This window comes from Trichoplusia ni, chromosome 2 (genome assembly GCF_003590095.1).
Source record: "Trichoplusia ni isolate ovarian cell line Hi5 chromosome 2, tn1, whole genome shotgun sequence".
NCBI classification, from domain to species: Eukaryota; Metazoa; Arthropoda; class Insecta; order Lepidoptera; family Noctuidae; genus Trichoplusia; species Trichoplusia ni.
This window is the reverse complement of record NC_039479.1, coordinates 13,354,410-13,378,374: the sequence shown is the minus strand read 5'-3', so window position 1 is coordinate 13,378,374 and position 23,965 is coordinate 13,354,410. Positions and strand designations below refer to the sequence as shown.

At 35.0% G+C, this 23,965-nt stretch overlaps 1 protein-coding gene across 7 annotated transcripts in view; it reads left to right on the top strand.

Moving 5' to 3' along the window:
• Positions 1 to 23,965, top strand: part of LOC113507861 (proton channel OtopLc-like) — a 57,880-nt gene that overhangs the window by 28,637 nt on the left and 5,278 nt on the right. For 5 of the 7 annotated variants that reach the window (XM_026890797.1, XM_026890793.1, XM_026890814.1 and 2 more), the window contains exons 2-7: positions 14,079 to 14,246; positions 15,814 to 15,977; positions 22,412 to 22,596; positions 22,680 to 22,912; positions 23,211 to 23,294; positions 23,710 to 23,827. In XM_026890797.1, the coding sequence (XP_026746598.1) occupies positions 14,106 to 14,246; positions 15,814 to 15,977; positions 22,412 to 22,596; positions 22,680 to 22,912; positions 23,211 to 23,294; positions 23,710 to 23,827 (925 nt within the window). In that variant the 5' untranslated portion in view covers positions 14,079 to 14,105. The remainder of the gene's footprint in view (positions 1 to 14,078; positions 14,247 to 15,813; positions 15,978 to 22,411; positions 22,597 to 22,679; positions 22,913 to 23,210; positions 23,295 to 23,709; positions 23,828 to 23,965) is intronic. The other 2 variants (XM_026890803.1, XM_026890824.1) reach the window with 2 other exon arrangements.

Genomic DNA, 23,965 nt, shown 5'->3' with positions numbered 1-23,965 from the left:
ATCCATCGTTCTATATGGAAATTGACATAGTTTTGGAGTACTATACTATAGCCTGTTAGTAAGGTTCCGCTAGGCGGTATCTCATGAACCGTGATAGCTAGATAGATCAAATTGTAGAGATGTTGATTTTTGAATTAAAAGTTGATGTTAAGCATCGCTTGGTGCAGTCATAAATGTGATGGGTGATCAAACTATTGCAAGCTTGCTATCTTGAGTCAATTCATTTGGAACCCACAGTATCGTGAGGCTGACTCACACTTGGCCGGCTTTTATTTAGGTACAAAAATATGTACTTATCAACTCTTTAATTAACAAAATAAACAATGATGTTTATTCACTGCCTATCAAACTTAAGAATTCTGTAATAGAATAAAAATAAAAATACCTATCTTGTTTTATAAACGAAAACATATCTGTCGAATATAAGTAAACAAACTAACACAGCTGCCACTAAAAAAGGGACGCCATTTAATATAAAATCAGTGGCAGCTTGCAATATCTGGCACAGTTGTGAAAACCATCAAATAGTGACAGTAATAAAACTGCAGAGATCTGGATGACCAGATAGTATATGATATGTGACCTATTTATCATAAAGTTCAAACAAATGTGATGTCAACAGATATTTATTTCTGTGAGCTAATAATGATCGCATACTTGTCTGTGCATCTACGAAAATAGTTACGAGTGTCAGTCGCTTATTCCTTATGAATAAATAGTCGGAGTGATGAATTCTGATCATATTCTTTACGGAACGAAATTGTCAGATACCAGCAACTTACTTATCCCCGACCCGGGACTCAAACTCAAGACGTCATACACGGCAGTCATACTTGACCACCACAAGACAAACGACTCAGTCCTATATGCAGAAATTGTGAGATGACACTAACTACTTTTGGCCCGACCCGGGACGCCGCCAGTCGCTCTTGCGACGAAAAGTAATAATCTTGCTTCAAACATGTCAAAACACTCAATGTCACTTATAGTGACATTTGTATTGATTAAACGTTCAGAGTTTTGGGGTTTCGAACTCCATGCTTGTGCTGTGAATTTGGGATGCGGGTTGGTGTAAATAATCTAATAAGTCTAAATTGGTCTGTCTACCCCTTTTTGTAAATATGTGGATTCTATCTGTTAATTTTGGATGATAGACATATACACACTAAATAATATATGCGATGGCTGCAGTAGATGTGTTCTAATAAACCCAAATAAATATGTAAGGATATAAAGCGCGTGTAGGTGCTTAATTTGACTGCAAAATATAACCGGTTTCTGTTGTCAAATTTTAGTCTAAAGACGCCTTATTCCCGCTCTTGGTCTGCCTTAAAGGACATAAAACAAATTTTAAACGACCAGACCAGAATCCAGTGTAACTAGCAGAAAAAAAAAACATTGCATCAAAACAAATGGCATCTGTTACGCATCAAATATTATAGCATAATAATAAAATTAAGCGCGGCCTTTGAACTATTTTAGCAAGATCATAATTAACGACTTTATTACACCACTCAATCAAAGTATTAATGGCGACCCCGTTTAAATTCCATTAATTGATTTAATCCATAAAATTCGTCGTAGAATTTTGGTCGCCCTATTAATATTTTGCCCTACTTCCTCGGGTAACATCTTGGAAAGTTTATAATTAGATCATTTAATTACGTTAGTTCACTGCAGCGTGAAGCACGAGAGATTGAAAACTTTTCTAGCAAATGTATTTTATAAAGTTCAAAGATAATTACTAGACAGCAAAATGACCTATTTTAAATGTTGCCTTATATTTTATGACTGTTTCACGATAATAAAAAGACTATCCTGATTCGAATGAGACGTATCGCAGAAAATACAATACACAAATATTCACATACTAGGTGTTACCCACGGACCCGCCCGCTACAAGTTGAAAATGACCCCAAGGGCACTTAATATTGGGATAAAAACCTATCCTATCTGTTAATACTGGTAAAAAAAACTATTTATGTACCAAGCTTCGTCTAAATCCGTTTAGTGGTTTCGTAAAAGACGAACAAACATCTATACAACCAACATAGTAAGTAATAGGATTATTTTCAATTATTATCAAATCGACATCAAAATTCCATTTAATTTTATAAATTTGGAAACCAAAAAGTATCAATTTCCAAAATCGAACACAAAATCCAATTTCTCAAGCGTTTTTGTCTTCCAATTCTAATATTCTGTTTGTACAACATTCACAGTTAGGTCACAAACAAAACTCATGATACCATTAAGTTTCGAATTCCGAAACAACTGAACAATTTCCATTACCATTTCAACAGCCTTCGTGATAGCTTTTACAAATTATAGCATATTATATTGTTGCTATGTGAACTTGTTATTTGTTGCTATGCAAATGCCCTAGGCGATGTTAGAACCACTGTAAATTATATTATCAGCGAACTACAGCGACGCGTACGGTTCCTTGAAAACTAGAATGCTTATCAATTTTAAATGTTGTGTATTGTAGAGCCTTTAGGTTTAGAAGCATTTTATGTTACGTTTTTTTGTTGTTTATATCACGCATAAAGTTTCGGAGATCTTTAAATAAAAGTTAATTTTGAGAAACATGGTCAATAGTCAAAGCACACTTGATTGGTTAAGAATATTTCCCGATAGATGGCGTTTATTTGCGATACCTAATTTATGACTGTAAATGAGTAAGCAATGCATAGCTGCCAATTCCTAGGAAGCATAAAATTGAGATATAAATAAAACACATAAACTAAGTCATAATTATCGTAATGGCTTATTTATGTTTCTACATTCCAACCTTCGTTATGAAAACTACGAGAAACAAGAAGAATCTTAAAATAACACTTTGTGTATACTTTAGCCAATAATCGTTCAAATATAATATAGCATTGCCCTTAAGTCAAAACCAACGTATGTACATACTAGCTGTTGCCCCGACTTCGTCCGCGTGGTTAGAAGATATAAGTTAGGAAGTTTTGAACGGAACCCCTCGAAGATTAATATTTTTCCCCGTTTTTGCCACATTTTACATTGTATCGTCGCTCCTATTAGTTGCAGTTTTATAGCCTAAAACCTTCCTCGATTAATGATCTATTGAACACAAATGAAGAATTTTTCAATTTGAACCAGTAGTTCCTGAGATTTGCGCGTGCAAACAAACAAACTCTTCAGCTTTATATATTAGTATAGATAACAACAGATATAGGTATAATGAAGGTGCTTGCTTATCACAAGTTTTATTCTAAAGCGAAAAAGGGGTACCGAAAACAAATGAGATCATTATCCTTTTAAAACACAATGAGAAAGGGCTTGATGTTATCGCCTTTCAGTGTCCAAGTCATTTTGGCTACCGCGATCATTATCACTGGCAGCTGTTGACGCAGCAATCTAATCTCTTTGTGGATAGCGAGCCAAAACCAGGCATTTCATAATACGACCCACCTGGCTTGTACTGAAAAGCAGGGCCAATCCCGAAACGGGTTAGAATCCTTTTTTAATTATTTGAGGGACTATTGCCGAAAAAGTTTTTTTTTAATTTTGATTTGGTAATCGATTCGGTCATGAAATGTTACTATCGAACTAAACCAAGATCGAGTACTATCAGTGTCGCCAGATGTTAATCAAGGGCTTTCCAAATATATAACACTGCACGAATTAGTGCTGGTATCAATTTCTAGAGTATTAAGTCGATCTCGATTCGATTGAAAAATAAATGTATCTGGGCCATTGTTGACCTTGAGTGGCTTGAGGGATACTTCCCGTTTTGAATTTCCAAGTATTGTGTTGGCAAAATGCTTAAGAGAATATGAATAGTTACAAGTTTAATCCAACTGCCAGTCATTTATCGGTCTTTGTAAACAGCAGAATCCGACCCGGGAGTAAACCAGCTGACTTTCAGTGGTCAGTTCTGTTTTAACATTTATTGTTATTGAACGGATCAGTATGATATGTTTGTGTCTGATCGGGAATTGGTTTTGCTTGGAATATTGGTTCGATGGTTAAGCGGTTACCGTATTCCTGACATATACTTTATGTGTTTCGAGACTGCCTGTGTGTGGTTGATCGTCACAGTTTCTTTCTCCGAAATTAGAGGCATGGTTTCCATCAAGTTTTTTTTTCCACTGTAACCACTCATTCTTCTTTTCTTTTAAGTTCCTATGCTTTATGGCTTGAATCTGGAGTCAAGGAGTCTGTCAAGAAGTCTGCAGTCAACCAAATTGATTGCCAGTTCCAAATTGTTTAAGGTATCCTCCACTAAAGAAAAAATATTTAAAACGACAGTGGAATCAAACATTACAAATTATATGTTAAGTTCTTCAGTAATCTTCAGCATCGCTGAACCTAATATAACTGTTAATAGTCACGCTAGCTTACATACACCCGTTAATTCCACGCGAAGTCTTGCGCTTACTGAGAATTTCTTTCGTAACATGTTATTTGATCTGTTCGTTTGTTCAAACCGCGTGTAATCCGAACACTACATTAATTAGAACATGATAAACACAATTAGGGGCAGTTCCACTGTTTGGAATTGAATTGTGCAGAACATTAATTTCCTTGTTGCCAACTGAGATGCGCTGTGCCGTAGTGGATATCAACCTAGTTGTGCTTCCGTCTTTGTAGCCTATTTACGAGAATGTGGGATAAGACCTCTTTGGAGACGTTTGATTTATGTTCGGTGGTTCCGGACTTTAAATAAACATTATTTTTAGTATTTGTAAAGTTCATACGCTTTTCTCAAATATGCTTCCAGTTCTAAAAACCCCACTGCGCAAACTTTACACAACAAAATTAGATATTAAAGACCTACAATTGTAAGAACTGGTTGTAGATGATACAATGTTGTACCTAGTCTACAATTACAAAACAAAACAATTTTCAAAAACATTTATGTAATAAGTAAACAAAGTTAAAGCATAAAAGGTTGTTTAAGAACAACAAACTCTTGTAACGAAATACCTCGGAACTACATTAAACAAAATATATTATGTTATCTCTGGCACAGTCAGCAACAGAAATCGGTTTACAAAACACGATTTTCAAAACCTCAGTACACTATCAAATTTTCTTTTGTATAAAAACACTTTTTGTGCTTTAGTATAATGAAAGCATCATCATCATCAGCCCATATTCGTCCACTGCTGGACATAGACCTCCCCAATTGCACGCCATCGAGATCTAACTTCGGGTGCTCGCATCCAGCTCCTGCCATACTTACACCTAATCCAATACGTCATTTAAAAACACTGTCGCTTTGTAAGTCTTTTGAAATCGACTTGTGTTGCTGGCTGTACAAGCAGAAACTTTATTGTTAATTTAATTCGCGATACACTCTCGCTCGAGTGGTTACCTCTGGGAACGATAATTATGTAAAACAACTGGTGATGGGTACATTTTTGTTGACGTAATGTCGAATAGATTATTCGTATATATTGTAGAGCAAATATTCCCCAAAGGGATAAGCGTGTAGGTGTAGTAAGTTTTTAATGAATTCGGTATGTATTTGTATATATTTCATATGATTGCGGATTTTTACTTTTTATGCTTCATCGGCTAAAACTATAAATCCAGGTTAGAGTAAAATGATTGCTGATTATGCAAAACTAAAAAACTATTTGCTGTAGCGATTTGTGATAGGGTAAATATAATAAAAAAAAATATCAGTTTAGTCCGTCTGACTTAAAATGAAAAACAACGTATTCAATATTTTGTGGAAATCTGACTATACAGATTCATATTATTGGATTTAGTCAAATATCCTATTGCCTGCTCTATCGTACCTATCGTACTCTAATACCACTCACAATTTTACTGCCAAAGAAATATAAACGTTAAATTTCCAGAAACTTTAACCAAGACTGACCATCTCTCAGAATTACAGGGAATTGTTTTTCACAACTGCTGATGGGCAGATACCACGTTGCTAACCCTATGTTTACGCACCAGTTACTGCGAAGCTCCGTATAACGTTACTCCCTGATTTGACCCACTTTTAAAGCTAATGCGCTATTTACTATCGCCAGTTTCAATGAGAAGTTAAAGTCGTAAAATTTAAAATTGTTTTATACGTTCATGGTTACGATAGCAGTAAAATTGAAACGTGGATCATTAGTCATGCTGTTTCTGGGAGTTTAGGCACAAAGGAATATTGTTTTGTATGAAAATTCTAGAGTTTTGCTTTCGGTAATGGTTACGTCATTATTGAAAATTTCAGTTCTGTGTTTTACTAACGATAGTCCCTATTGTTTCCGGAATTGTGGTGCTACATTTAGGGAAATTTATCTTCTCACTTTTCTTTTATGTTTTAGTGATAATTGATTGACATACAGATTAACAGCTAGTTTTGTTATAAAATTGGAAATCAGTGATATTCCGATTTGGAAGTCCGGTGAAAATGACGGAGACTAGTCAAAGATAATCTGTGGTTTGTTTGCTGTGATAGATATCCGTCGAATGTTTCTGTGAATTCGTTGTGTTTATTCATCTATGGCTACACAGAAGCACTTTTCGTGGATGTCGAAAACAGACAGCAGATTCGTGCTGAATATAATTCACTTTTATATTTCGACAGTACAGTGTACACTTACCACCATTTACAGTTACATAACCAGACAATTAGAGTCTATACAGACTATTTCACAACTGAGAACAAACAAAATGGGCCGCAAATCGCTGCAGCGACGTTCGCACACTTAAAACTGAAGAAAAGACTCGTAACAAAGAGGTTTCATCTTAAGAGCTCAAATGCAAGTGTGTTAACTCAGCGTATGAATAGGACTAGTAAATATTTAATTTTTTAGATTTTGCAAACTGTGTGGATGATGTAATTGAAATTAGATTTAAAGAAAAATACTTTTGATGTCGTAATGTAACTTATGATTTAATTTTCGATTATGAACTAAAAATAGCATGTCAAATTTTTACCATTGACTACATTATTTAATTCGACAAATCAAGTGACTTTGACCGAACTTTAGTCGATCAAGCTCGTCAGGCACACTACGGATCAGATTTTGTGACCGGTAAGACTTAAAAAATCACGATATCCATTCGAAAGGTGAATAATGAAGATAGATGAGACTTATCACTTATTTCTTTTTCATTATTTACCCGAAATAAATCTAAAGAATACAAAGGCACTATTTCCATATGTAAAGGCGCTCTATGTATAATTTCGTCTCAGTGTAACATCCAGTGTTTAAGTTCGCAAGTGCCACAAAGACTGAAAGAACCAGCTCCACTTTGTAGTAGATAAAGAAAAAGTCTTCCTAAATGCAAATTAGCGGAATTAAGCGTCAAAGCATTTGCATAAATAGGCCATTACTATGTAACTAGTGTGTCGGGAGCTTTGAACTAGGTGTGCTAGACAATGAGAATTACAAAGCTGGAATGAAGATTCGAGTTCAGATTTTATTATTTTTGTAGAGATTTTTCCCATGATATACAAGGTGTTTCGCCCATGGACTGAAACAATTTTTCCAGGGATTTGAGAATTTATTAGCTAGGTTCAACCCATACACCTTTTGTCCCAAATGATTGCATATGATCAGATGATTTTTTTATTAGGAAAATTTTAACTTTAATCTAGACTGATTGACAAAATTAAATTAAGTGAGGTGGAGGAAGATGGAGATTATGCAATGTTCATATTCAGCTAAAATAAATTCGACTCAAAATTAAACAGAGCTCTTCCTCTCTCCTACCATAATGCTGTGCCCTACAAGGTCAATAATTGATCATTGTACCTAAAATTACCACCAACTACATTATGGAAGTAATAAAGTACTGAATATTGAGTAAATGCATGCACCGAATTTAAATATTCCAACAACTTAACTAAAAAAAATATTCCCAGTAGCGAAGGCAGAAAACTAAGCACTATCTTAGGTTACTATTCATAATAAAAACAAAAAACGACACACAAAAATATTATCCTTCCTGTTCCAATTATTACATAACCTTCAAATTAATCCTACTATTAACAGACACTCCAATTACATTAATTAAACAACAGTTGTCATTGAGTGTAACATATTATGAATAGTCATTGGGTCACAGTCGTAATCTTTAAACAAATAGCACAGGATCGGATTCCACCCTGCCTTGACGAGTGCCGCTCCGATTTGGATCATAAACTATCTGAAGAGTGTTGGGTTACTTGTAACACTAGTGGCTTGATCTGGTACCTCTTGGTTTTGGAGCTTATTTTGACACGTAACAAACAGTAAACTTAATTTAAATACTTTTAAGCAGGGTTTTTGATTGTTCATCTGATGTTTTCGTTGAATATGGGTAATATTATTAAGTTTACATATTATGGTTAATACTTAATATGGTTATATGGTTAATACCAATTGATAATTAGTTCAAAGTATAAAAGGTTACTTCTAATGGTCATTGAAAATTTACTATAATAAAAAATTTCGCTCATTCATTCAAGTTTAACTAGACTTTGATTTTGAAACCCAGTTGTAGATTATGGTCCTAAGTGCCGTACAGTAATCAAGTTAGATTTTGGGGAAAATGTGATATCACCCTAGTATTTTTAAATTCAAAGCCATTTTATCTTATAAAACTAACCAGTAATAATATTGCTGAATAAACAGAATGAAAGAGTTGCGAAAATGTGTCAAGCGGTGAAGTGCTCTTAAGAGCATTTGCTTCATCGTATCTTTTTGACAAGCTCGTTCAGACTCTTATTAAATATGAAAACGGGTTACCCTGTTAAGGCAAATTTTAACCCAAATTCTAAAAATAAACTTTTGTTTTTAATCTATACGATCTTTAAAATTCTTGTTTAAAACACGAGTCGCTGCATGTGATTTAAAATGTGTTTTTTTTTGGCACCATCACCTTTCCGTCTGTCCGTCCGTCTATCACCAGGTTGCATCACATGAACTGCATTTCTGCTGCGAGAGAAAGAAACAAAGAAAAAAAATTAGTACCTAAATGACGCTGGCTACGGTCATAGATTTGATAGGTGATAATTATCTTGTCAATTACTCAGCCAATTTACGGAATTTTGGTGTCGCTAGGTGAATTTGAACTCAATGTTTGTTCAATCTTTTTTACCTGTAGGGACACAAAAATAAGTAGATTTTATACTAAAGTTTGACAGTCAAGGTTTTACGTAATTAAATAATAGCAATTTAATCCGATTGCTGATAATTCCAACTTCAACAGTAATTCCAGACAAAAAAAAACTCTTATTATAACGATTTAAAAAAAGCATACTTTTCTTTCCGCCTCTAAAAGAGCAATATAAACAACTGCGGAACAACAACAGACAGGCAAACAATAACTTGGTTTATGCTTTGAGTTATGTCACTAGTCCGAGTACAATGACCTGGTGGCCCCATTTATTAAATCGATTGTGTACTTCGTCCTTTGTATGTAGCGAATACTGCACTCTAGGTAACTGTACTTTTTCTTTGTACCCATTGTCTAGTATATGCTTAATTTTATCCGTTTAAAAATAGCTTCGGAACACCCGTCAGAAACTGAGATTACTTAAAAATAGAAAAAATATATTTTGTAAATTATTTTTATTGTATCCCTAAAGTAGATAGGTTTACAATCAAAAATTAAAATAATAAATAATTAAATCGTAAGTTCCTTTACTTTTAATTAGTTTACTAGTAAATAGTTAAAGTCGCCATTTCCCTCAATCTTCTTCACTCTTTATAGAAACATGTCCAAGATTCTTGCACCACTTCCCAGAAAGCAAACTTCACTTATAAGACTTCAACTTTTTCTATTACCAACACAGTATCAATGACAGTTCGCCTGAATACATTTGTCACACAGACACAATTCTAGTGCCGGTCAGGGGGTCTACCACCAAATCTTAGAATAAATTTTTACTGTTATCGGATAGAGATGCAGCTCTACACTGCGTAGAGCGCTATCACGTTCTCGCAACTGCAATTACTTAAGTTAGTAATAGGCCCCTTGGTCTTGCCACACAGGTAGTCAGTATTTTCCCCACATAATAGTCGTTTCTCCAGGCAAAAAACGTTCTGCATTCACCAGCTTTCCGAGACGCGAGGCTAGAATTAATTTACTATGTGTGGTTAGAAATTGCAAGTCACTTACTTTTTAATTGTCTGCTTTGTGGATTTTTAATTGACTTCCTTAGAGGCCGAAAGCCGATGTTAATTGGGCACTTTCTTTGTGCTTGCACTATTTTGAGCGTGCATTTTATTTTTATAAAACTCGAATGATTAACTAGCGTTTGGTTTTCTGTTCGTTTTAAACTTGTGGATTTAGTTTTAATATATGCATACCGGTGTAATATTTCAAAACATAAATTATTCAATTATTACATGATTGTTATCTTCGCTTGTGATTCTAATATTTATGGCCTATCTGATTTCAACAACAAAGTAAATTTTATCATATTAGCTATTCACGTGACTTCGTCTACGTGGAATTTAACATAAGTTTACAAACAGTTAGGTATTTAAAAAAATGGAACTTGTACCGTATCTATTCGAAATATGCGTGTAAAAAACGTTTATTTCAATATTATAAACAAACACTCCAATTTAACTATATGTAAGACTCGCTGCTGGCGTGTCATAAAAGCACAACCATACTTATGTAACTTTTTACCACCTCATATGTAGGTACAAAGCTAACTTTTTAATTTCATAAAATCCATTTTATCGTGTGATTTCGTAACACGTTGTCAATTGTCTGTGGGAACCTCGCTCAACTCTCACGCGTCAACTTGACGTCTGAAACCGTTTCTCTCATGTTTTTGACAAAGCGTCCTCATGACAGACACATCCTATTGTCTCCGATAAGAGCAGTCACTCGTTTACATACGATTTGCGGTTTTCGTTGGCATTGTGTTTGCAGGACAAGATTTGTAGAGTCAGCGTCAAAGTTCTTTAATAGATAAAATTTAATTTAAAATCAAGAAAATATATTGAGTTTTTGTCCAATGTTTGATCTTGAGATGTTATTCTTAAAAAGGTAAAATGACGATGAGAAACAAAACTCTTTGGATTTATGAAAAACAAAATAATTCATTAATTTCTACACAAGCTTCAGTTACCAATTAAAACTTTTCACACAACAATAGCGGGTTGTTCGTGCGGTAAAAATGTTAAACCTAGTTTCTCTTAACCTAGTTCCTTTTAAAGCTATTGGCACATAAATCCAGGCATCTTGCGCTCGCAATATTCCTCGCACTTTATAGGTCGATGCTTAAACAGGTGTGATTTTCGCACGCCACTGGCGTTGGCAAATAAGCACCTGCAAGGATATATATAAGACAATGCAGGTATACTAATACATGTACTAAATATAGAATGTTGTTGAGGTGTCTAGAATAAATTATTGTTAGTGTTTGATACCTAAGTTTTCTTAAGTTTTTGTTGCATACATATTTTAATTAGGTACACTGTTTTTATTAAATGTATGCACAAATTGAATGAATGAACAACAAAATCATTCAATCGACTTAGATAAAGACTATTGAGCGAAACTTGATGAAATTTTATGGGATAGTTAATTTAAAAAAATACCCCTTTCTGAAGTCAGTCATATTCAAATTGCAATTTTTTCATATTCATCACAATTTTATATCATGAGATAAAATCAGAATCAATCAGATTTGTTCAACTGACTTTTATTTGCAGTTTTATAGACAGTGAGATTGTTAAATTTTTCTGCAATGGGTTTATTCATAATGATAATGCTTAAGATGCTCATAATAATAGTAATAAAGATTGCAATTGTTGATAAGGTAGTTGATTTATGTGCGTATGTTAATAATTACCTATAATTTGTGTCACTGTTCCATTGTTCTTCTTGAATTACTATGAAGTTATTAACGATCATTTATTTTCAAAGATTCTTATCTAAATTTACTTTTATTGCAAACTCAAATTACTATCACGATGCATGTGGAATCGTTATAACACGACGCGACGTTAAGTACAACAATATCTAAAGCTCATATTTACTTTTTCAGCCGACTTCAAAAAAGGGATTTCTCAATACGTCTGTATTTTTTTTTTGTTAACGCATAACAGATTTGACGAACTGATTTGTTGATACTTTTATTATGTAAAGTCATTTAGTCCCATAAAAATTTCATCAAGTTTAAAGTAGTTTTATTTGATGTCGCTTGTATGTTTTTCTTTTTAAAACCAGATCAAGATCGTTCATGCTTATCGAATTATTTGAGTATATCCCGTCAGTTCAGTCAGAATGCACCATTTCATTTTCATGACTTTAAGTAAACGGGGCCTACAAAACTTGGAGCTACAAACCTTTGAAATTCGTATGTTGAACTAATGATTTATTTTATTTTAACAATTTTTTATCGAGTCGTACACTATGAACAAGCCTTTATTTTAACAAGACCACATCAATCATGACTTGATGTCGTTATGTAGGTCAACACCTGTTAGGACTGAATCTATGACATTTCGCTTTTCTTTTAAAATTTTATGTGGCAGTTTCTATCTAGATTCAATATTGTGTTTACCGTTTACGATAAGGTACCACCTACAGCATATTTTTCATAGCCATAAAATTATAATACACCAATAGTATTTCTTATTAAGTATGCAAAGGTAAATTGATGGCAACCTTCAAAATGTTGGGTACCAGACCAAATTTTTTAAACTAGTTTGAAATGGTAGATTCCATTGTTACCAAACAATGGAATCTACCATTTCAAACTGAATTGTGGCCAAAAAAAACATCAAAAATCTTCACATGTCAATCACAATAATTACCCATCTCCAAAATTCGATTTTAATTACTATTCCAACATGCATTGCACGTATCATTCATTCTTACGTCATTTCACCAAATACAGGGTGGCCATACATTACACAAGAGAACTTAGTATTCAGGCCTCGTATTCACTCCCATATACAGGGTGTAATTCACGAAGCGTACGCATTATCACTTTTATATGGATAAGTATAAGAATATTCATTCCCTGGGGACGAACCTGAACTTTATATCCGTCTGAATTTCTTATTGTGTTAACCTTGATGTTTGTGGCGTGTATTTTTGGGTTTTGACTAACAGAAAGCTGAGGAACTTTTTGAGGTTATCCTAAATCTTGAAGTTAGACTTATTGGAGGCTTGAGCATTAAGTTCAGGAAAGAGTTACTTTAAAATTAAGTTTGGCAAATCAATGTGGTCCTGATAATCTTAAACCTTGTATTTGAAATCTAAAAACCTGAGGATCATATGAAAAATTAACCTAAGCTACAGCTGCAGCTTACGTCTGATCAAAATTACTTGCAGTGATCACCGTATCACTTGATTCAAAAAAATAATCAGATACATTATCAAGGTTTACATAAATCATGCAACTATGATGGTGCAAATCTGCTAAGCTTCCATGATTAAATCCACCAACGGTCAGGGTAGCCGACCCGAAATTTCTCGACTCGGCATCACACCCTAGGGATGTACAAAAAGATAAATAAGAAACTACTTTTACGAATAACTCTAAGGTCTTATGTGATTTTATATGCTACAAGATTTTAATGGATTTTTCTCTGATCTACAAATTCCATTAAATCCCAATCCCTAATTAGAGTTAAGGGAGACAGGATTAATGGCTTGGTAATGAACACAGCCTTATTTATAGGGTTAAATAAAATATGAGGAAGCAAACTTTTGAGAAAAACAAGAAAAATCTGAAATGCAGGGAAGAAAGAATGACTTGTAAATAATAGAACACTCAGAAAGGTAGTTTCATTTGGAGTTAGCTAACGGACTAAGCTCCTGCAACTTTAACTCAATCTACTGCAATGGGTAGCTATGTTTCCACTCTGTTGTTATTTTCTTCCAGTTGGATAAAGTAAACGTTCTGCTAATAACAGAAAGTTTTGTTTTAATATGAAGTTTCATAAATTGCAGTTGATTTTCTAATAATGGAAGAATCCTTTACGTATTGCGTTTTTATCTTCAACGGGCTTGAACAGTTATTGGTCTGGAGTTTTGTTTGGCAAAAATACAAAATTTCTTATTAACAATTAACCCTCGGCAAAATTTTCTTGCCACTTGTTTTTCCTTTTTGATAATTTGACTTTGTTCCTCAGGTGCGCGTGCGCGAGTTTTACATCGCGATGCAGCGTTGCCCCTACATCCACGAGATGAAGGAGCGGCTGCTTGGCGCCCCAATAGACGCGGAGACTAAGGAACCCCAACGAGCGCCGCTTGAACGCCCGCTCGACATTCAAGACAACCAGGTCGGCACCATCGTCAAAGTGAGCTCATGCACATTTCCATCTTCATATAACTGCAGTGAATATTCGCTTATCCTGACTCTTTCACCATACTGTTTTGTTCTTTTAGTTGTATTAAGAGAAGAACAGACCCCCGGTAAAGCCGCAAAAACGGAATGACAAATCCTAAAGAATCTGCCCAGAGCAGATAGTCGTAAGAGACAATGTATCAAAAAATTTATAAGTAGCTAAGTATTTAAATAAAAAACAAAGGCAAATAAGTACCTACTAACTTTTTGCAAAAAGAATTCAGTAACATTGTTACTGATTAGTCTAAAACAAATTATATTTCGAAACGTATTTAAAACCCTTGATGTAGATCCTGGTCCAGATCCTGGTTAAACTAAAAACATCGTTTCTGAACCAGTGAATAATTTGTAGGAGTTTGATCCTGTAATTATAACGATCGAATGAACTTAAGGTGAGGTTGAGTAAGCAATATAATAAGCTTATTAATAGAAAACTGAGCGGCTGAGGAAATAATGGATCGGTGAAAGAGGAGAAGATGTAAATTAAAATAAATTTAGAGTTTGATTGAATGATTTTATGTATAAGAATATTCACTGCAGTTTCCATTTTTAATATTATTTATAACCTTCTTAACTTGGTTTATTAAATTGTTTGATCTTGTGATGCTGTGTTTAACGCAAAATGATTTTTTAATCTTGTGAAATTTGATTTGTTATGTATTTGTAATGTAAACAAATGACAATCAGGATTCCGTGGAATCTTCAGTAAAACCTTCAGTCTGTGTAAGTTCTAGTTCATTAGTTGTTTGTTTATTTAATCTTTCTTGGTCCATTCTTAGAATATCATTTCTTCCAAAATCGTTCAGTTCACATTCATAAAATTTAAATTAAGTACACTAAACATTGGACAAAATATCAGAATGTGAAAGAAGAACAATTCTACTATACAACATGTAGAAGCATGTAGTTTAGAAATTAGAAAAAAAAACATCCACAAAATTTCATTCTCAAAGAAGGTCCGGATTTTTTAACAGATTTTTTAAGACAATGATTAATACTTCATGCATTGTCTGTGTTCTTTGTAGCATAGAATCAGGTGAGAGATGTTATGCAGTTGGTGCACGAAGCTAAAGAGCTCGACCATGACATGATAACTAAACGGGACAAATGTTATGGTGCAACAATGTGCAGCTATGAATGAGGACTACAAAAAGCACAGATGTAGGCTGAACACCTAGATACATGCCACACAAAATTCTGCAGATGCATTTAGAGATCCCTATAGAAATAAATTGTTTCTGTAGCTTTATTCTATTTAAACGCATTATATTCTATTTGCTTATTAATATAATCTCCTGCCGGGAAAGCGTAATTGAGCGATAGGATTACTGTGGTCCGGATATACTAAGGTCAAGAAAGTTATATGGTAGTCTTTGCTAGTTAAAGATTGCCATTAGGCTTAACTCAAAGCGGGAGGAGTCTTTTGATAATTATCGATCCGATAAAAATACAGTCTTAATAATTGTTAGAATATCAAATTCAAAATGAAACGTTAATATTAGAGTGCCCGAATTTTCCAGCTGAATTCCGACGGGTACGGGTCGCACACGTCGCCGGCGCGCGCGCCGCTCGTCACGGACGAGTGTGAGGCGCCGCCGGACGAGACGGAGGCCCTGACGCCCACTGAGGCTGTGCTGCGGTACCGGGCCTGCTGCCAGCCTGATACAACGCCCAAAAATGCCAAGTGAGTGAACTTACTTAGATGCAACTGTATACTTTACTTTGCGTTTCATGAGGATTTTTTTTTGGGATAAAGTGACATTCCATTCTGCCATGCCATGTTTCCTATTCCGTCTCTCCGAGGGAATTTCGAAGCTTATCTTCATACACTTTAACCAATTTAAAAACTATTAAGTTTGAATATGTATATTTTGTTGCCGCTACGACTCACTGAAATAACTCACAGTCCGTCTTTTCTGAATACAAACCACAGAGATCAATCTTCTCTAATTAAGCGCCTATTTGTTAGACTATTTTACCGTTACATTTCTAAACAACAAATTAGAATACAGCACATATTTACCGAGGAGTATAATAGAGAAATTACCTTGCAAACTGCATACAACCTGAGGGGAATAAACGAACTCTACACAATCTCTACATACCTAACTGTTCAGATCTAAAACTATGCAGAATATTGTTGGTAAAGTATCTATTTATACATGATGATACAAAAACAACACCGGCAGGTTACTTAATCCGTGTCTGCGATCCGTCAATGAATTATTTATATTTGATTCTGTAATAAATCTCGGAGAGGAGGCGAGAACAATAGAATTTTATATGAGTTACGTTTGATTAAGTGGTACTAATTTAGCGAGGTTTGTTTTCTATTTTGCCGACGATTGATGCTGTGCTGGAAAATCCTTGATTATTAAACCTACTATAGTATGTACTCCAGTTACGCTACACTGGAATACTGATCACGAAAATTAAGGCGTTAATATAATCCGAAAATTGTAGTGGACCGCCATAATTTGTCACTAGTAAGTAGTTTCTTTTTTTATGCAGTCAATTGAAATTTATCTATGTGATGTCTTACAATGCGCATATAATCACAAATTATCAAAATTTTGTTTATTTGTACGAAACTGGTCGCATGTCCGATAAGAAAATTTCCGGTTTTATTATATTTGCTCCTGTTTCTGCCTTTGTATCTGCCTTATAAGTTTATTATCTATTAATTCTGTCTTCTTGAGGAAGCATATATTAACAGTAATTGCTATTCCTAAGTGGCTATAACTTATAATCGTTAAAGCTACTCGTGTCTAGGCTGTATTCATTTGCCACATTAATTCTTTAGTTAGATTGATTGGCTTAAGTATTGTGTTTATTTCATGGTAAACAATTAAACTTCGCTTTATCTCAATTAAGACTAGCTATTTTCTTACGAGGAATCGTTGAAACTTATATCGAAGTTCGTAATAACGAAAAGAAAGTAAACGGTATTTCAAAAAGATGATAACTGCGCAGAATAATCTTTTAGATATGCTAGTTCTTTCAATAAGTTTATGAGTTTATCATACCCTAAATAAGACATCTAACAGTTCTTTGTGGCTATATAAAACCGACAGTAGGACCTATTATTATATTCTCTACATGAACCAGCATAGCGGAAACCACATAACAATCAATCACAAAAACCAAATAGACCTCTTTATATACATAAATTAAGCTCTATTTATCAATAAAGGACAAAATGAGGACAAAATGCCGATAGACCATTTAAAAATAAATAAAGGGGAGGAAGCTGTAATCAAAGCACTTCCACGTCGCTTGGATGGACAATCGATTAAATGGATATACTAGGTACACGTGTGAAATTACAACAATTTAAATCCGACCTTATTTAGAGCCAGCTAAGGTAGAACTTTGAGTAGTAGTGTTCCTAGGTATAGCTTGAGACGGACCAAGGCGTCTATTCTGTGGATCGAGAGTATTATCAGCTAGGGTAAAACAGTTATGAGTACTTGACCCGTGTAAACATCAGTGCTTACGTGATTACTAAAGCCTGGCACGATTCCTTTGTAATCTTCTCTTGTTGTGGCGATGAGAATGTCTTAAGAGAATGCCTAATGAGATAAAAGACTTAAGATAAAATTGACATATTGCATATGCATTCTTATTTCATGGAATCTAAATTGATGTAAAAAACGTAAAAAAAGATCATTCGAAAATAAACATGTAAATTTGGTAACCCAACTCTCAAAGAACACGATAAAAACCGTTTTATTTTCCTTTAAAGAAAAGCGAGGCAAGCCAAACCGCAAATCACAGCTAGCCAGATTAAAAATAGAATAGACTTAATGATAATATAAGAGCACTTGCCCGAGTCCTTGTAAATATAATTTCATTTCTAATATTGATATGGCATTAGGTCTCTATTTAGCTGTCTACTCAACAATGATATCTCATTTATAAACCGGTCAAGTGCAATTCGGATTCGCCGCAAATGGATTCAGCAAGATTAAACAAAACTTTGGTCATCAATCCCATTTATGACTGTACCAAACATTGCTTCAGAAAGAGTGTCATTCGATTTTCATTATTATTATTTACTGCTAGTATTAGTTACCTATTCAAGAGACAGTCTACTAACAGACGGGCAGACAGACAGTTCCGTTTTTAGCATTTGGGCGATAGCGTTTTTAAATTACGTAATACTTAGTTTTGTTGGCAAACTATATCTATAAAATCTAAGTTCTACGAAAGAGGCAGTGCATGTTTGCACAGTTTGATAAAGTTCTCGCTACCCGTAAAGTCTCTTAACAGACTTTATATGGAGTTATAAAGTTCCATTATCTCTGAATTTGATAGATACTGCAAATAAGTAGTTGGTATTTCTCCTTTCCGAATAAATACTTTGTGCAATATATATTACTTGAACATATTTGTGAATAAAAAAAAGCTAAAGCAGCTAAGTCACAGATATAAATATAATTATGAATAATTCGGTAGATACAAATATTCAAAAAACGCCGGGCGGTCACTTATTCCTGGGACACATTGTATAATGAGTCGAAAGGAGTGTCTTTTTTTCAATAAACATCTACAACGACTAAGATAATAGGGCTGATGACAATTTTTTTTTGCAGTGTCCGTCATGTAGTTCTTTGTATAATAATGTGTACGTATTTTTTTATTTGTCCCGCAAACATAAATTGATCAAATTACAGAGAATGAAACTTACGCGTGACGTCACGATTGAGTATAATTTTTACCATATCGTTACGTCACAAGCCCCCTCTCCTAAACTTTAAAGCAGTTAATCTTTGTCAATTCAAAAAAATACGTGTCTCATACTTTTCAATTATCTAACCGACGGACTAATGAGATTTTTTTCTTTTTATACACAGGCATCATCCCTATTCTAAATTAAAGTGAATTCTAATTTCAAAAACTGTAGAGATCTCAATCTGTGCTGTAGTTGATTTACCAAACGAGATACCCACGGTCGACAACATAATCAAACGTTTGACACACACTTACGTATTAAGTCATTCAGCCATAGAATAACGTAAACAGCTAAACATGCATTGTGATCTAACGTTTCAAGGTTGTCTGTGTTGCCAATAGATATTATGTCATAGTTTAAAATGCAATACAGTAACAAAGTTAATTGCTAAGGATCGCGACTAGTTATTGATCGCTCGTCGCATATCATAATTAATTAGTAATATGTTTGTGCGTAGTAATTAGCGCGTTCATGTGCTGGTAAAGCTGTATGGATTATGTAACAGTAGGAGTATGGGGCGCTTTTAATAGGACATTAATAGTTATTGTTAACTGGTAGAAAATGTCACAGGCATTAAATCTGCCTTTGTACATATTTTCACGTTTGAGAAGTTAAATTGTATAATTTAACTGCAGAACAGACAATTACCTTTGTCTTTGTTTGCCTCCTACAAATTAAACGTTATTCAAAGCTTCAAGTATCTTTCCATACTTAAAAAAATATGTAAAGACGCAGCCCTCATGAAGGTGCACTATTATTCAATGCGTCATATTTCAAAAAATACGTATAAAATTAAAAAAAGGCATAGACATAAAGAAACGGCAGCTCTATATAATTCCCGCTAAGCCGCAATAAAGCACAATTTTACACAACGAGAACCAAAAATGGGTCAAGGCGTAAAAACTCTTTGGGGGAATCTACAAAGGGATTGTGGAGACAAAAGGAGGAATATCATCATTTAATCCTGTCTTAAGGGTGATTTTAGAGTTGTCCTAAGAGACAATTGCGTCATTGTGCATGTGTCGATTTTAGCACGTGTCTGTCACCACTAATTATAGTGTCTCAACTAAATTGTAACTAGTTCTTAAGGTTTTGCAATTACGGCACGGTTACGGTTTGCCGGCTTTGGCTTGCTATTTATATTTTTAATTGACCAGTTAATCGGTTTAAAATAGTGGATGGTTGCGTTGGTTTCCTCGAATGAGTTTTATTAGCTGAATTAATTTTCTTTGACTTGAAAATAGAACACTAGCAGTTTAGTACTGAAAACACATAAATCTTACGTACCAACATGGTCACCCCGGAACTCTCTATAAAAAAAATCATATTACAAAATACACTGAATGATACAGTTGGCTTGACGTATGGAACTAAGGACCTTGCAGCTGGCTGCTGTGACTATATAGCCACTACATCTATAAGTACTTATGATGTAGTAAAAGATAGTGATCTTGGCACTTCTTGAATTGGTTCAACGAACTCGTAAGCTTCGGAACATCGGTTCGCGCATGCGCACCGGCTCTCATCCGGCGTACATTCAAGATTTCTTCAAGACTAGTTTTTGTATCAAATTTACTGGATTATAAGGAATTGTAGTTACGTATAATGAGTATAATTGAGGGAAACTCGTCTTGCTCTAGGCTGAGATTGACGTTAAAATCATTCTTCTAATACACGGAAGTAACTATTTAAGTGCTTACGATTGATAAAATAGTTGTTATTTTTCAACTATTTTTGTTGCTTTTACCAAGCGGTAAAAAAAAATAACACATAAAATACAAACGTCACTTAAAATAAATTGCTTTACAAATTTACTCGCAATTTTTCCATCACGTTATTCCGGTATTCCTTTGTTGAGTCCATAGGTGAGCGAAATACAAGCAATACACGTGCATGTGCAATACTAGGGTTGGCACGCACGCATGCTTGGGGTGTGTTCGGTGGTGGGGGCTGGCCCGGGTCAGTGGGTCGCGCGCAGCCTCCCGAAGCTTTCCGGGAGAGACGCGCCTCTATCGACCGCGTGCCGCCAGAGCTAGGGCTGCCACAAATCTTTAGGATTAACTCCTTGTTTATTTATATTCAACGTTTTTATTAACATTTTGAAAAAGTATTGCAATTTATTGTAACGGTATGATTAGCTAGTAGATTCACATTTAATATGAAGTAAATGTAACGTTTGTAGCACGGAAATAGCTATCTTTTCAGTTTTCCTTTGTCGAGGCTACTTAAAGAGTTTTTTTATGAAACGTAATTTATTTTGACATGAACAAGTTTATTAAGAAATTATACACGAATACTTAATCTTTAAGACGAAATAAAAAGGTTCCACACGGATTATATTCCCGTATTCCGGCACTCCTATAAAGCTGTAGAAAGACCCTCGCTATTTAAGAGTGCAATTTATACAAAATGGGGTGCCCGCGGAGGGTCGGTGCCGCCCCTGTTTCGGGAGTACAAGCGGCGCGCAGCATCCATTACTGCGCAACTCTCGGCACACTCAAGCCAGAAGCTCGGTACAGTGCCGCACCTCCAGACTTCCGGAGGTCTCGAAAAGTGTTCCTCGGTCCTTTACCTGTCCTTAACCCTGAGCCCTCCGTTATGGGCACTCTTTAAAACCTTTTTACCGCCCTGAGTGTTGGAAGTGATGGGGAAAGACAAGCATCCGCCTACTGAGGCTGAAGTGAAGGTGGCGACCGTGGACCTGGAGTCGGTGGATAACATGGCGACGCTGCCGGTGGGCCAGCACCGCCAGCAGGGCAGTGACATCGCGATCGCTGAGAAACATAATAATGCGAACAAAGAAATGGAACTGAAATGCGTCCAGCCTAAACCGTCGAAGAAGTATGTTATATATTCAGTGATTTAGTTTTCTTTTTTGTTTAAATATTTTAGAAAATATAAAATGTGTATTTTCGAACGTTGTAATATTGTCTAAAGTTATGATACATTTAATTGAACACTATTCTTTCGATAGTTCTTTGTTTCCTTACGAATACCTGTAGTAAGTAACTATATATCTACTATTAGGATAGTTAATATCTATTTATTTTAATTATATATTACACAAAAAAAATGAGTTCATTCGTTTTTTTAATACTTTGAAATATGAAAATGTTTTAAAGAAAGTTTGATTTTAATGAGTGTCATTTATAATTATCAAATAACAATTTAAATAAACAAAAAGCGTTTACGAAGAGCCCGTTAATTTATTCACGAACTTTATTAACTTCTATTGTCTTTGGCGGCAAAATTACGCGTTACGCCCTTAATCCTGTTTACCGGAAGTAACTTAATTTTACTTCACCTTATACGTTCTAATCTAAAATTTACAGGCATACGCATTTACTTAAAACAACTAACGTAACTCTTTGTCTGTTCCACAGAACTTCACTCTTTATCATCTCGAGTTTCATCTACGCAAAACTTCTGGTGGTTGTGTGCATCGCTTACGTCATCAGTGATGTCATCACACACAACCTCCCCCTCTACTACTACGAAGGGTTCTTCACCTACCTGTATGGCATGAGCATTCTGTTTTTGTTGTACGTCTTCTGCTTCCTACTCCAAGGTCAGTAATATTTCAATCAAATCACTCTTTTTGCCCTTTACCATGACAGTTTTCTAATTAAAGAGATGGTTGGGCGTGTTTAGAAAGCACCTGCTGCAGTGGAAGCCCTCCAAAACCGAAGCCCCCGCCCAAGGAGAAGAAACCGAAGAAAGAAAAGGAAAAGAAAACCAAAGATAAGGAAGCTAAGGAAGGCAAGGATGGAAAAGACGGCAAGGATAAGAAAGATGGGAAAAAGGAAGGCAAGTCTAAGGACAAAGGGAAGGAAAAGGATGAAAAGGAAAAGGCCAAGGAGTCCAAGAAACAAAGCCAATTCCAGGTGGGTGATGCATATCACACAATCATACACAGCACATCCATAATATTTGTACTTAACATTATTACATTTTCTCTTTTCGCTTTCGCGTGTCGTCCTGTGTTAGTAACCACATATTTATTTTATTAATTTCAATTATGTGATTTGTTTAATTTGACTTTTTTGTACAACGCACTCGTTCGCAATTATTATTTGACCAATCACATTATCATGGTCAACGCTTCTTCCAACACATCAGGCCGCATGTTCCCCGTTTTGTTTACGCTGCCTACTTTTTGTTTTTTCCATATCATTTGGGCAGGAGGTGTATCCCCGTAAGATGCGTGATAAAGTTCGTCAACAGCAATTGCAATTACAAATGGCGCAATTGTATGCGTCTGACCAGGTGAGGTATCTTGACGCATCCTGCTTGAAGTGTATCATATCATTGCGGAGTGCTTTGGATGTGCTGTCGTAGTTCGTTTGTTCATACTCCTTCCGTTTTCGCTATTGGATCACCATGCTTTCATGTAGGCTTCGTGTATCACACTTTGAGTCGTCCGACTTGTTCTTAAGACTGTAGAATTGCATCGACATTCCTGAGTGAGAATTTAACACACGGTTCCTTTTTCATTTAGTTTTACTAATTTTATCTAAGCTAGTTGCGATTGCCACCTCGTTTTCAGAATATGATACAATTTTTAATTAATTTTAACCTCAACAGATTCACACGCATCTACTTAAGTATGACCGGTTGATCCTTGATTGATTGTCTTCACTTGTTTATTTCGTTTATTGAAATGATTTGTAAATATTTCCAGCAACAACAAGATATTGTGGAAATGGAAGCTGGGCCAGTTGCAAGACCGATCCGTAGACGCAAGACCTCTCAGAACGACCACAGCCATGGCAGCTTCTTCCTTCGAATTGGAGCAATTGGTAAGAAATCATTATTAATTCACGCAGGCATTGAAGTTTTTAACTGCACTCACCTGTTCAATTTAGAGCAGGTGAAAAACGAAGTTTATAAATTCAACTTTTCAAATGCTCTTTCAATAAACTGTATTAAATAGTCAA